General features: G+C 45.4%; 1 protein-coding gene across 6 annotated transcripts in view; it reads left to right on the top strand.

Moving 5' to 3' along the window:
* EIF4ENIF1 (eukaryotic translation initiation factor 4E nuclear import factor 1) overlaps positions 1 to 10,573 on the top strand; it is a 39,291-nt gene extending 28,718 nt beyond the window's left edge. For 3 of the 6 annotated variants that reach the window (XM_070769889.1, XM_070769890.1, XM_070769891.1), the window contains exons 11-19: positions 1,525 to 1,596; positions 2,052 to 2,235; positions 3,165 to 3,244; positions 3,581 to 3,723; positions 5,832 to 5,916; positions 7,183 to 7,315; positions 8,441 to 8,785; positions 9,030 to 9,194; positions 9,719 to 10,573. In XM_070769889.1, the coding sequence (XP_070625990.1) occupies positions 1,525 to 1,596; positions 2,052 to 2,235; positions 3,165 to 3,244; positions 3,581 to 3,723; positions 5,832 to 5,916; positions 7,183 to 7,315; positions 8,441 to 8,785; positions 9,030 to 9,194; positions 9,719 to 9,960 (1,449 nt within the window). In that variant the 3' untranslated portion in view covers positions 9,961 to 10,573. The remainder of the gene's footprint in view (positions 1 to 1,524; positions 1,597 to 2,051; positions 2,236 to 3,164; positions 3,245 to 3,580; positions 3,724 to 5,831; positions 5,917 to 7,182; positions 7,316 to 8,440; positions 8,786 to 9,029; positions 9,195 to 9,718) is intronic. The other 3 variants (XM_070769892.1, XM_019977320.2, XM_019977319.2) reach the window with 3 other exon arrangements.
* Positions 10,574 to 13,172: the final 2,599 nt, after the last annotated feature.

Genomic DNA, 13,172 nt, shown 5'->3' with positions numbered 1-13,172 from the left:
AATGCTCTCAAATGAGGACCAGATCACTTGGCTGTAAACAGTCCTGCTCTGCTTTCTTGTTACCTTCTGTCTTGGTGATTAGGTGCTGACCACAGCAGGGTGGGTCAAATCTTGTAAATAGCTTCTTTTAGTCTTAGTAAAGAAATGGGAGCGGGGGTGGGGGTGGGTTCAACTGTTTACCCAATGATGCTTTTGAACATTTTGTTTTAGATATGATTCTAGGGTTTGATATTAACACAGTTGCCCCTAAGCTGTGAAGATAACTTGCTTGATGTTGGGGGTTCAGTGCTCTGAAATATATCTGGCTTCAGCTGAGGGAATGAGCCTCAGACAGATGCATAAAGGAGTGGATGATAGGCAAAGGGGAACACAAACTCAATCTAGAAAAACAACAACAAGGAAATAATCTATGAAGTGCACGAGGCATCATCCCAAAATACTGCTTAATTTGCATGTTGCTGTTTGTCAGGGACTGCTTCCAAGCCGTTAGTTACTACAGCTGTGTGTGTTGCGTATACTATTTCTGATCTGCCTCCAGCCATTTTGGTTCAGTCATATTGTTTATCCCCAAAAGAGGACATATCGGTTCAGTCTAAACTCTATTCCAAATTAAGTTGTAGACTCTATCCTCCAGATATAGCAAGCCATCTAGTATAAAGTTGTGCGTTTGTTTTTGTTAGTTGGAATTAAATGACTCTTGAGGAGATCTTATTAAAATCACTTACAGTCCTTTCCAATTCCAAAACCAACAATGAAACACTTGCATATTTGGGGCTGTTTGTCATGCCTGAGGACACTGCTGTGGACCTTCACAGTTCCACCTGGTAGAAGGGAAACTTGACAGAGAAACACTTCAAGCAGAGCTAAACGGACACACAAGGGTTTTCTGAAGCACCAGAGGTAATATAAGTTGGATGCAAAGTATAACTGCTACTGCATTAAAAGAATTGAAAGTGGAAGATTTTAATTTCGCCCTGAATAGGAAACCCACTTTGGAATAGCTGCTTAAAAATAATAAAATTTAAATTTACTAAAATATGAAACTGAAATATGATTTTGGCTGAACTCACATTTTTTTGATACCATCTATGATCTGTAAATCTTGTTAAAGATAATAGCTAGCAAAGGTTGCCGTGAACATTAAAATCTGTAAATTATCAAAATTTCCTACTTGTGGCTTCTTACTAAAGTGTTCCCCCATTTCGCCATTTTCTTTTTCCCTTCTTTTGGATGCAATGTTAGAAATAGTGAAATGGACTTAGGGTTACCAGAGAGGAAAAGACCTTGTCTGAGGGTCTCTGAGTGGACTTTGCATGTATATGTGAAAATTCTTCCTGTTCCAAGATCTCTGGGACCTGTGTGACAAGTGGGGCAAGTTGATCTAAGTTTTCTGTGATTTGGATATCATTCTGCTGTTAAGTGCCAACTCCCTGGGGAGTTTTTAATGTTTCCTTGTGGTCCCCAATTAATCTATAAGTTAACTATGTGAGAAGGTTAAAACCAGTTTTCCTTTGACTTTTTTAGCGAACCCTTGAAAGCCATTTGATGTCCCCTGCTGAGATTCCAGGCCAGCCTGTCCCTAAGAACATCTTGCAGGTACTTAACAATCTTATACCGAGGCCTTGGAGTCCTGAACAGTAGTCCTCCAAACTGGTTTTGTGTAGTGGGCCAGCTTTGGGCCGTAGAGAATGATCCATGTTGCCTGGCAATGAAGGATACGGTTTTGCTGCCTGACATAGTTCTCTGTAGCTATAAATGTGGGGTGGGTTGGTGGGTAAAAAAGATGATCGAGTAAAGCCTTGGTTTCCCGTTTGCAGGTTTGCAATTTCTGTGGAAATTTAAAGTATCTAACCTATATCTATAGCACTAACTTAAAGGAAATCTTGGTAGCTGAACGTTCAGAGAAATTCATTGCATGTACATGTACCAAGTCCTTCAGTGAAGCAGGAGGGAGATTCATCATTGGCTTCCAAATTCATAATCCACAGCCTCTGACTAGGAGGAAGAAAGAACTAGGTTTGTTCACAAGGATTTGACTTTTCTGCCTTTAGGAACTTCTGGGCCCACCTGTTCAGAGACCTGCTTCTTCCAATCTCCTGAGTGGCCTTATGGGGAGCCTGGAGCCTACGACATCATTACTGGGCCAGAGAGCACCCTCTCCTCCATTGTCACAGGTGTTTCAGACGAGAGCAGCCTCAGCAGACTATCTTCGTCCCAGAATACCATCACCAATTGGTAAACGCTCTTGTGCATAGGTGTCCATCTGTCATTTCCCTTCTCCTTCCCCTAGGGTATACCCATCTCCTAAAACTGGCAAAGTCTTTTTCATTGGTACCCTTGAAGAGTTTAAAAAGAAACGTGCTGATTTGTTACGCTTTTTTCAGGGGGTGGTAAGGACACAAGTGGAAGATAATTATCCAGCTGCCCTTCTGGATAAATAGGTTTATGTTACAGTTTTGTATTTTTTTCTCTGGAGAACTAAATTGGATCCAGCTCTTTAGTCATCTTCCTTATTTGGAAAATTCAACTGAAAAAAATTAATTTGGCTCCTTAGGTTTTTCCTTCATGGAGAAGTCAGACTAGTGGCTCTCTGCCAACCTGATGAAGCTATACACAACCAACTGTGAGGTATTACGGCTGATTCAGAACATGAATGGGAGAAGCACTTCCAGAAAGCTGTGTTAGCAAAAGTGTTGTGCAGAATCTGTGTTCCTGTACCCTCGACCACTCTATGCTGCTGGCTGTTCTGACCCCTGCCAATTATATTGTGAGAGAAAGTTTTTGTAATCTTTCCACAGTTAGGGAGATCTAATGGAAACAGTGTGAATCTCAGAACACTGGTGTCTGCTTTGGTACCAGCTGGTGTGGTTACAGAGAGCCAGATCACTGGCTAGAAAGCTCTTCTCTCCCAGATAGAGGTCTCGGCTCTGAAGAGACAGCTTAGTGGGGGATGGATACCCCAGCAGCTTGAATCATTAAGTGCTCAGATAGAGGTCCGTGAGGTCCCCACTGTAGGGGCACAGAAGAAGAGTGACATCATCAGCCCAGGAAGTCAGTCCTTCATGAAAGAGATGATGCTCAGCAAGACGCATCATGTAGTAGAGATAATGCCTCTGAGGGACAGGTGCTCTCTTGACACGCCCTGAATCTAACCTTCCCAACAGGTTTCACGTCAGGACCACAGCAGCTTCTCGGAGATCCATTCCAAGGCATGCGCAAGCCCATGAGCCCAGTCACGGCCCAGGTCTGGCTGAGTTTTTCTCAAACTTGTTTGCTTTCCACCCTTGTTGTTGCTTGTGGGATACAGAATTAAGTGGCTGTAATGCTTGAAAGTGGTTTTGAACTGTAACTCAGGCTCAGTGAAGGCTAGAAAACTGGTGAAGTTATTGCATCATATAAAGTCATAAATCACTAACATCCAGTTCAGTGGATGGCAGCACAGTTTAGGCAGGTTTGCAGTATCTTAGTTTCTCTTAGCTGCTGCTTAAAACATACCTCTTCTGAAAGATCAAAGAGAGACCTTTGTAGAAGGTGCACTGGCTGTCATTCTGCTAACTCCCACTCTGCCACATCTGTCCAGCAGATGAGCCAGCTAGAATTGCAACAGGCAGCTTTGGAGGGGCTGGCCGTGCCACATGACCTCGCGGTGCAGGCAGCAAACTTCTACCAGCCTGGTTTTGGCAAACCGCAGGTGGACAGAACCAGAGATGGATTCAGAAACAGGTAAATTTCTAATCCTACCCTTGAGATTTGCAAATGAGTTATCCACAGTATCATTTCTGTTGTACACACTGATACACTGTACAACATATGGTGACAAGTCTTACCTACCAAGTGTTCAGTAGAGGAAATTGTATAATTGAATTCTGTTGCAGGGGCATAGGCTTTTCATCCTATATAATTTTATTTATACTCTTCATTTAAAGGATTCATTTTTACAGATGTAGCTGGCATAGCTACTTATTTGCAGTTATACTTATGAAATGATGGAACGTAAAACTCCACCTTGCTTCCTCACCCTCAGGCTCCTTGTTGAGTATCAAACTGTCCCTTGAGTCAGGTTTGTTGATCAAATAGTTCCTGACTGCACTCTCCTCCCATCCTCCCCAGCAGTTTCAACAGGCAGTGAAATGAAACGAACCATAAGTTGGGGAAGAAAGAGTAGCAATATTGTCCTTTTTTTAATTGTAAAATAAAACAGGCAGAAAACTGCATGAAGCAAATGTATAGCTTGTTGTAAGGCAGACTCCCTTGTCAGCTCCCCAGAAGCCATCCCTGTGCCTTGTCCCAATACCCCTTTCTCCAGAAGTGACCATTGTCCAGTCTCTAAAAGAAAAGTAGTCACCACCTTCATATTCTTAGTTTTATCACCAAAGTGGGCATCCTTAAACACAGTACTCCCACTGTATATAGTATTTGGCACTTGAAACTTACTTGTTTTGATGTGATTATTAAAAATGCTGCCTCAGTGTCTTACTTTATCTGGTCATATGTTGGCACTTTCAGAAAGCACTGGAACTAGTAAGCACCCTGTCCTCTTGCATAAATGTGCCCACCCTGAGAGAGCCCTCCAGCCTGTACAGAGAGCTCACAGCTGCTCTGCTGAGCCCCTTCACTGGACTTCTCTCTACGGCATAGCAGTTTGTTGACCTTCAGAGCACTTTAGATATCCACAACTTAATTTGCTCTTGGCAACAACTCTGTGAGGTAGATGGGGTAAAGAACTGCATTTGACAGATACAGAAACAGGTTTTTCAAATGTGACTTAGTTGAAAGCAGCAGGTAGATCCAAGACAGTGTCAATTTTTGGATCAGATGGTAGGCCCTCCCTGCCTGTACACTCTGTGTACAGTCGTGGCCCCCAACAGACACGGTTTCTCCTTGTCTTGCCTGTTTTTTACCTCTTAGTCACTCAGAATACTCTCTGCCCTCGCTGTCTTACTTGGTCTCAGTGTGGCAGCACTGGGGCTTCCCTGATACAGACTGGAAGGCAGCCAGGAGTTTAGGGTTCCCTTCTGCTTATGAGTCAGTGAACTTCAGAATCATTGACTGTCCTGAGGCTTTGGCCTTTGCGGTACAAGGTCTGACATCACTGAAATGCAGTGAAGCTTTGATTAGCCAGTGAGCTCATGTAATTCATTCTTCTCTCAGCCTGTGTGGTCATCAACTCTTTCCTGTTTTCTTCCAAGAGAGAATAAGTAGAAAGTCTGGGGAGAGAAGGAAGTCTGCTCTTTTAAACTTTATTTGGGAGGCCCGGGGCCAGCCCTGTGTACAGACCCAGAGTGGCAGGGAATGCTCCGGGTGACTGGGTCCTGAAAGTAGCTCAGTCCTGGTGCCCTGTCTGACTTGACCTGGTGTCTCTCAGAGCCTCAGTTCTGTGCCAGGGACTGTAGTACTTGGTGTTGCTCCCTGCCCTACAGAATGCAGGCCCTCTCCCGCCTGCCTCACTGGCATAGTCAGCAACAAACTCCACATCTGCCCTGGATAACCCTGCACTCCCAAGACCTTCCCATGTCCCTGTACTTGTCCCCTCTGCCCCTCGCTTTCCCATTGTACTCTGCTGGTACCCTTGACATGCCACGTTTGCCCTAGATTAGTATCTCCCTCATTAGATGACAGCTCTTACAAGACCCAGGACTATGTGTCATTAAGCTTTTGTCTCTCCTCAGAACTTGGCATATAGTTTTGCACATGTTAGACACTTATTAAATGCTTGGGAAATTGAAGAAAGGAAATGGGATGTTTCCTGGGCTGGCCTTGAGTTTTATGCAGTTTAAACTTGGAGTTTGAGCAGCTAGGGACTCACACAGATAACTGGTTTTTGTTTACAGGCAACAGCGAGTGACCAAGTCACCAGCACCCGTGCACCGAGGGAATTCCTCTTCCCCTGCCCCAGCCGCCTCCATCACAAGCATGGTCAGTGACCTCTGCCCTTATGAATGACTCCTAGGCTTCTCCCTGCTTGGCTGCTCCTGTGTCACTAGGTACCCCAAATTCTCCTTGAGCGCCTTCCACAGGAGTCAGTGATGTAATAGACGTTTACACCTGCCTGTTAATTAGGGCCTCCCCTTTCAGGATGTAGTCTCTTAGGATTCTAAGTTCTAGTGAAGCCCCCATGTTGGGGAAAGTGTGTTCCAGCAGACAGAAGAGTCAGGGCCAGGGCATACAGGGTGGTGTGGTATGTTCCGATGAATGATCACTGGAGTGGGGAGCAGAAGAGGGATGAACGTGAAGGATGGGAGGTGAGGAAGATGGGTGATGGGAGCTAGAGCATGGGGAGTCCAGTAAACCATGGTGTGAGTCCACAAATTTAGATTCAGGTCTCAGAGTTAAGGCTGGGACAGAGTGGCTTGCTCATTTGCAGTGACAAGTCAAGCTTTACAACTGACTCAAGAACCAGCATCATTTATTTTTTTAGGTTTCACTCACCCCACAGACCTTTATCACCTATTCAGGGCTGATAAGATGAGGGTAAAAGACTATTATTCTGTACTTCAGTACCCCAAGTGGTCTTTGCACCAAGCACCTTGAAGGCAGGATCTAGGAGCTCTTCTGTGCTTAACTCATGCCCTGTCTCCTGTCATCAAGGATACAGGGTTGTTTAATGAGAAAAGTTGCATGCACAGTAAAAACGTCAGTGTAAAAACAGGCAGTAAAGAGGTGGGAACAAATGACCCCAAATGGTGAGTGCTGGTGCGGAGGAGACCGTCAGGAAGCTACTTGGGTTTTCTGGTAGCCAAGTAAGGGTGGGAAACATTAAGAGGACAGAGAAGTCTAGGTTCTGTGGTTGCATCTGAAATGTCCTTTCCCAGCTTAGGGGAGGGGGCCTGCTGTTGCAGGGTTTTCTCCGGGCCATGTTTTTCCCCCTTCCCAGCCTAACTCTGGCCTGGGGAATGGCTGGAGCAGAGGCTGCAGAGGCAGGTAGAACTTTCTGTGCTTTAACTAGCTGTGTGCTAGCTGCATCTCGGTTTTGACTAAAGTGAACTGCGAGCAAGGGACGGCACATTGGGGACACTGCCTGTTCGGCCCATCCTGATGCTCTTCTTTCAGCAGCTAGAGGCCAGAATGTTGGAGCTGGCCTCTGCCACATGCTGTGAAAGGGGACTCTTCAGCTTCAGTAGTTTGGCCACTTGATTAGGGAGAGGCAATTAAAGAATGTGTGAATACTGTTTTCCTCTACAGCTTTCTCCTTCCTTCACTCCTACCTCAGTGATTCGTAAGATGTATGAGAGCAAAGAGAAAAGCAAGGAGGAGCCAACCTCTGGAAAAGCAGCTCTTGGTGACGGTAAAGAGGACACCCAGAAGCCCAGTGAAGGTACTCCAGAGCCGTTGAGTGTGTGGTAGAGCACCAGCAATGTGTGCGCCAGCGCGCAAAGCCTTGGGCAAGGCCCCTGCTGCTCCGGACCTCAGTTCTGGGTCTAACAGGAGGAGTGGACCAGCTCATAGTCACTTAGCCACTTGAAATTCTGACCAGTCTAATAGTGCCTTGAGTGCTGGCATTAGGAAGAACAAGCATTCAGGATCCTTATTTAGGCTTGAATTATGAGTACATTTATTTGGCAAATTAATAAAAGTTCAACCAGTTTTATTTCTGAAAGGTTCTCTCCAGTCTGGAGACTAATTACCCAGTAAGATCTGTGCAGTGAGTGACACATATAGGAGGTGTGTGAGGCTTTCAGAAATACGTGGAAAATGTAAGAGGTTTTTAGGGGTTGCACAGCTCAGATTAAGGACATAGTGAAACAGATTCTAATAAGTGAGGTTTGCATAGGTCTAGATATTGATCTAAGAGCTTTCTGCCTCTGAGAAAGCTTCTGGGGAAAGGAAGGAAATCCTGTTGGTCCTATTAAAAGGCAGTTCAGAGTCCTTCACCAGACAATAATTGCTCTGTAGGCTTTCTGTTGTGATGAATTTGCATTATTTTACTCACTTTTACTCTTAGGCTGAAAAGCAAGTTAATCCCAAGCACCCGACTAGGACAGGAGCAACTCCCACACAGAGTCAGAGCACAGCCCTAACTATGGACAGAGCCAAGTGCCCGACCAAGTCAGGCCACCAGACCCGATGTGCCAGCCTTGCTTGCCCATAGCTGTTCTTGGATTGGGAAGAACAAAGATGGATCCTTTTTATTTTTTTAAAGTTATCTCATTTACAACTTCAGAGTCTTTGGATTTTGAGAGTGTAGCAAAAATAAACTCTTCCAGCAAGGTGTTGGAAGACTGGAAAACCTGGGATCTACTCCAGGGTCTGTCCCTAACTACCCATGACCTTGACTAGGCCAGTTCATAAGACAAAAAACAGTGGGCCCCACTGTGCAGTCCTCTAAATATGTTGAGGGGATCAAATAAGGATTGTGAGCTTTCTAACAAATGAGTTACTGGTTCATCAGGAAGACAAAAAAGTTTGTGAATACCAAAATATTCTGTCTGGATCCTTACAGAGAACCTCCTGTCATCCAGCTCTGTGCCCACTGCTGATCGGGACTCTTCTCCCACCACAAATCCCAAATTGTCAACCCTGCAGCGGTTTTCCTGTTCCACCCCACTGTCCCAGACCAACCGTTACACCAAAGAACAAGATTATCGACCTAAAGCAACGGGGAGGAAGACACCCACCCTGGCATCCCCCGTTCCAGGAACACCTTTTCTCCGCCCTGTCCACCAAGTCCCCCTGGTCCCCCACGTCCCCATCGTTCGGCCCGCTCACCAGCTTCACCCAGGGTTGGTCCAAAGGATGCTGGCCCAGGGAGTACATCCACAGCATCTTCCAAGTTTGCTCCAAGCTGGTGAGTTTCTAATTCTAGCATGAGTTGCTAGAACTGATGAAGTGCTGTACCATTGGAGGGTCTTATCCCTAGAAAGATATTCCATTGGGTCCAATCTGATCTAGTCCTTAGCCCACTGAAAGATTAGGAACCTAGCTTGAGCAGTCTTCATTCTTAAGGAACTTTCAGATCAGCAAAACTGTATAGTCAAGCTTGAAAATTTTCAGGTACATTATTTCTGATGTTTCTTCTTTCTGCCCAATAGGTGTGCTTCCCCCTGGGATGGACCTGACCCATTTACAGGGACTGTCTGGCCCAATCCTGAGTCAACCCTTTTACCCTCTACCTGCCACTAGTCACCCTCTCCTAAACCCTCGTCCTGGGACACCTCTGCATCTGGCAATGATGCAGCAGCAGCTACAGCGCTCAGGTAGGTTCAGGAGAGGACCAGATGAGCTAAGGATTAGGAGTTTTTGAACCAATTTCCAGTGAAGGGGATAAAATGACACTATTTACTAATACATCCTAGCAAGATTGGATTGGGAATTCCTGTGAAGACAGTTGGAAAGCCAGGTATACCCTGGCTTTTTTTGGGGGGGGGGGTGGGGTATGTTTGCCTCTTTGGAGAAGAGAGGCTGAGAATCCTTCTGACAGATTTAGCATAGGGAGTGCCGAGAGTAGATACTCTCCCTGGCTTGGGTCGTTGCTTCTGCTTGTCATGGGGAGTAGGGGGTGTGTCACCTAAGATGGACTGTCAGTACAAATGGCTTCTGAATAGTTCAGCTTTCCAAGGTACTGTTCTGGCATTTTGGAAAGGAGTTTCCAAAAGAAGCCTAGAATCAATCACCTTGTTAAGAACTGTTCACAGTTTCGTGCACAGTGAAGCACGGCCTAGTGGAGAACTACTTCCCCTCCTTGTGCTCTGAATGAGAACCTTCCTTCGTATCTCCACAGTTCTTCATCCTCCAGGCTCTGGTTCCCAGGCAGCTGCTGTCAGCGTTCAGACGACTCCTCAGAATGTGCCCAGCCGGTCAGGCCTGCCGCATGTGCACTCCCAGCTCGAGCACCGCCCCAGCCAGAGGAGCAGCTCCCCTGTGGGCCTCGCCAAATGGTTTGGCTCAGATGTGCTACAGCAGCCCCTGCCCTCCATGCCCACCAAAGTCATCAGTGTAGATGAACTGGAGTACCGACAGTGAGCAGGGCAGGCGGGGCTCCCGCGCTCACCAAAGCCTGGACCTGCGGCGGCACCTGCTCAGGACTCTGCTTCCTCATCTCACGTCGGTTTGCAGCTTTTACTTTGTAGCACTCTTGTGTGAAGCTGTCTAGGGCACCCAGGCATCTGGTGTGGTCATTCTTGTGTGAAGCTGTCTAGGGGCACCCAGGCATCTGGTGTGGTCATTCTTGTGTGAAGCTGTCTAGGGCACCCAGGCTTCTGGTGTGGTCTGCGTTATGATGGAAGGAACTTAACCAGTCAGTGGAGTCTACATGGTTTGAATACAGGATGCAGTATTGTCAGTCCTAGAAAGTCTTTTTTTGTAAGATATGTGAATGAAGTGTTGGTGTCTTCACCAAGAGGTGGCACCTTAAGGGTTCTGAGGAAATAAATGTATAGACCCTTATGTACAGACCTGTGTATAAACAACTTTTGTACATACATATAGGATAGCTTTTTTGAAATTATACAGCTGTACATAAAAGTAGCTGGTGTTAGGTAAGCCTGTGTCAACATTTTGGATTTTTTTTCACTTGTACAGTTGGGGATTTTTCTTTTGGTTGATTAAAGTTGCATATGCTAAGTGTGTGAATGAAGTGAATGCCACTGCTGTGTTTTCTTCTTCCTGAATCCCTACCTCTTCAGTAGGTTCTTGAGGGAAATTACCTTGAGTTTTTTCTGTAGGACTCATGGACCTGAACTCTGACTGGGAGGAGGAAGCCATGGCCCTCTTTCTTGAGCCTAATGACTCCAATGGGTGAGTTTAGACTGAGCTGACCCTATAGGTAGTCTTATGGCTAATATCAGATGATGATGTGTAATTTCTAAAATTAAACCCAACTAGAGAAAATAATTTATTGGGTAATCAGGTATATGGTCCTTTGTCACGTTTACTGGGGCAAAAGTCAACAGTTGGCTTCCTGCGTCTCCAAGTCAGAGTCCCCAATAGGGAAAAATGGAGCCTTAGTATTCTGATTCATTCCAGAATTTTTTCCATATAGAACTTCCCTCAAGACTCTGGTGCCTGTGTTAACTTCTTCTGTGTTCTTACTTCTCCGTTCCGTTATTCTGTGTACCGTAACTACATGCACAACACTGGGGAAAAGGATTCTACCAGAATAACTATGGCCTTGAGTCCCCTTTCCTGACTGAAGGTTTTTTATTCCTCCCAATCTGAGGTGACAAATCTCAAGCTCCTCGACTTAACTCAGCCGATTTCTCAGTTCTTATCCATTTAGGGCCCTCAACTCTAGTTTGACTTCATAGTAGAGGCTCAAATAATGAGACCATTCTGGTTTGGCACAAGTGAAGTTAGCAAGATGACTGGATTTTGACTGAAAGGTTAAAAAAACAGCCTAAGGGTTAGGGGTGCAGCCTATAAACCTGGAGCTGCCCACCCTGCCCTATACTTCCAAGAACAAATAGCAAGTCGCTTTTCAACAAAACCTGGCTTTGTGGATTGAGCATGAGGTCTGCCTTTTCATAGTACTTCAGCTTCACCCCTCCCTCCCTGCAGTGGGACCTGAGTGAGTCAACTTCAGAAATAAGCCCTGTTTAGAATTCTCACAAATGCTTTGTTTCATAAACAAAAAATCTGGAAAACAGTCTCAAGCAACAGTGGCAAAACAGAAACCTGGATCCAATTCCATCTAGTGTGTCCTTTCACTTCCTTTCATATTCCTTTCCTAGGTGTAAAGTGGGGAGGGTTGGTTTGAAGCTGCTAGTGAGGAATTCCTTTTTAGGCTAGAAGCTAATACGACAGACATGAACAAATGTAGGCACCAAGCAAAGGGCAAAGCCAGTAGCTGGTGAGATGGGGGTCAGAAGAAAATAAAGGAATGCTGCTAAGAATAGCACAGCAGAAGCTAAATGCACAGATCTTAAAGCTATTTTGGTGAATGGAAGTAGAGGCAAAAAAGGAAGTGAATACAGTCTTCAGAAACTAAGAGCCAGCTATGGAGTAAGGAGAGCATGATGACATGATGTCTCAGCTAATAAGCCCTCTTACAGGGAGCAACTCTGGGGAGTCTAGCAGGCATGAGACAAGCTTAGAAGCAATCAAAGCTGGAAGGATGTGCAAAGCCTCCTCAAAGTAAAACAGCAGAGGGCCACAGAGAATCTCGTGGAAGTTGAGGGGTCAGGTAGGAAAGAACATTGCCTCCACCCCTAAGAAAGCAGTTGAGCAACCAGTACTTTGAAAATTAGTAATAATGAGAAGTAGGGGGGAAAATGGGAAAGTACAGGAACTTCCGTGGTGGTCCACTGGTTAAAACTCCACACTCCCAGTGCAGGGGCCCTAGGTTCAATTCCTTGTCAGGCAATTAAGATCCTGTGTGCTATGAGGCACAACGAAAAAAAATAAAGCTAATTTTTTTTTTTTTTAATGGGAAAATACAGCCAGGTCTTCTTATAGGAGATTATAAGACAGTCTCTTATAAGGTAGAAAGAAAGTCAGGTCCACTGGCCTATAAATGAAAGGGATAAACTCCAAGAATGAAGATAACATACTGGAGTAAACAGACTCTTCAATATTCTACTCCCTTTACTAACAGCTGGTTCAAGAATGGGTATGAGACACTAAGAGGAATTGGCTGTGCAGCTTCTGGGAAATGGCTTCACCAAAAGTTAAGACTCAGCCCTCTTAGGCATCCTCTAGATACTGGTATAAAGCCCAAGGCTATAAAGATATTCTTTGACTGTGAAGGGCGCCATTTGCCCAGCAAAGCAGTGAACAGGATGGCATCATGGAAAGAATTTGGATCTTCAGTGACCCACCAGCTAGCCCATCTGAGCTCCAGACAACTTATGTGAGAGACCAAGTTTTCTTCCTTTCAGCCAGTTATTGTCCGCTATTAAACACAGCTTAATACTTTTGGCCACCTGATGACAAGAACCGACTCACTGGAAAAGACCCTGATGCTGGGGAAGATTGAAGGTGGGAGGAGAAGGGGATGACAGAGGATGAGATGGTTGGATGGCATCACCAACGCAATGGACATGAGTTTTAGTAGGCTCCAGGAGTTGGTGATGGACAAGGAAGCCTGGCATGCTACAGTCCATGGAGTTGCAAGGAGTCAGACACAACTGAGCTGAACTGAACTGAAACACAGCTAAAGGCATTTGAAAAGAAAAATGGAAATTCAAGCTATGTTGTGACAGTCAAACAACCCTAGTCGTGGAGTTCAACCCTAGTCG

Source organism: Bos indicus, chromosome 17, assembly GCF_029378745.1.
Source record: "Bos indicus isolate NIAB-ARS_2022 breed Sahiwal x Tharparkar chromosome 17, NIAB-ARS_B.indTharparkar_mat_pri_1.0, whole genome shotgun sequence".
In the NCBI taxonomy this organism is placed as follows: Eukaryota; Metazoa; Chordata; class Mammalia; order Artiodactyla; family Bovidae; genus Bos; species Bos indicus.
The sequence above is the reverse complement of the archived record's forward strand: the minus strand, read 5'-3'. Positions and strand labels throughout refer to the sequence as shown.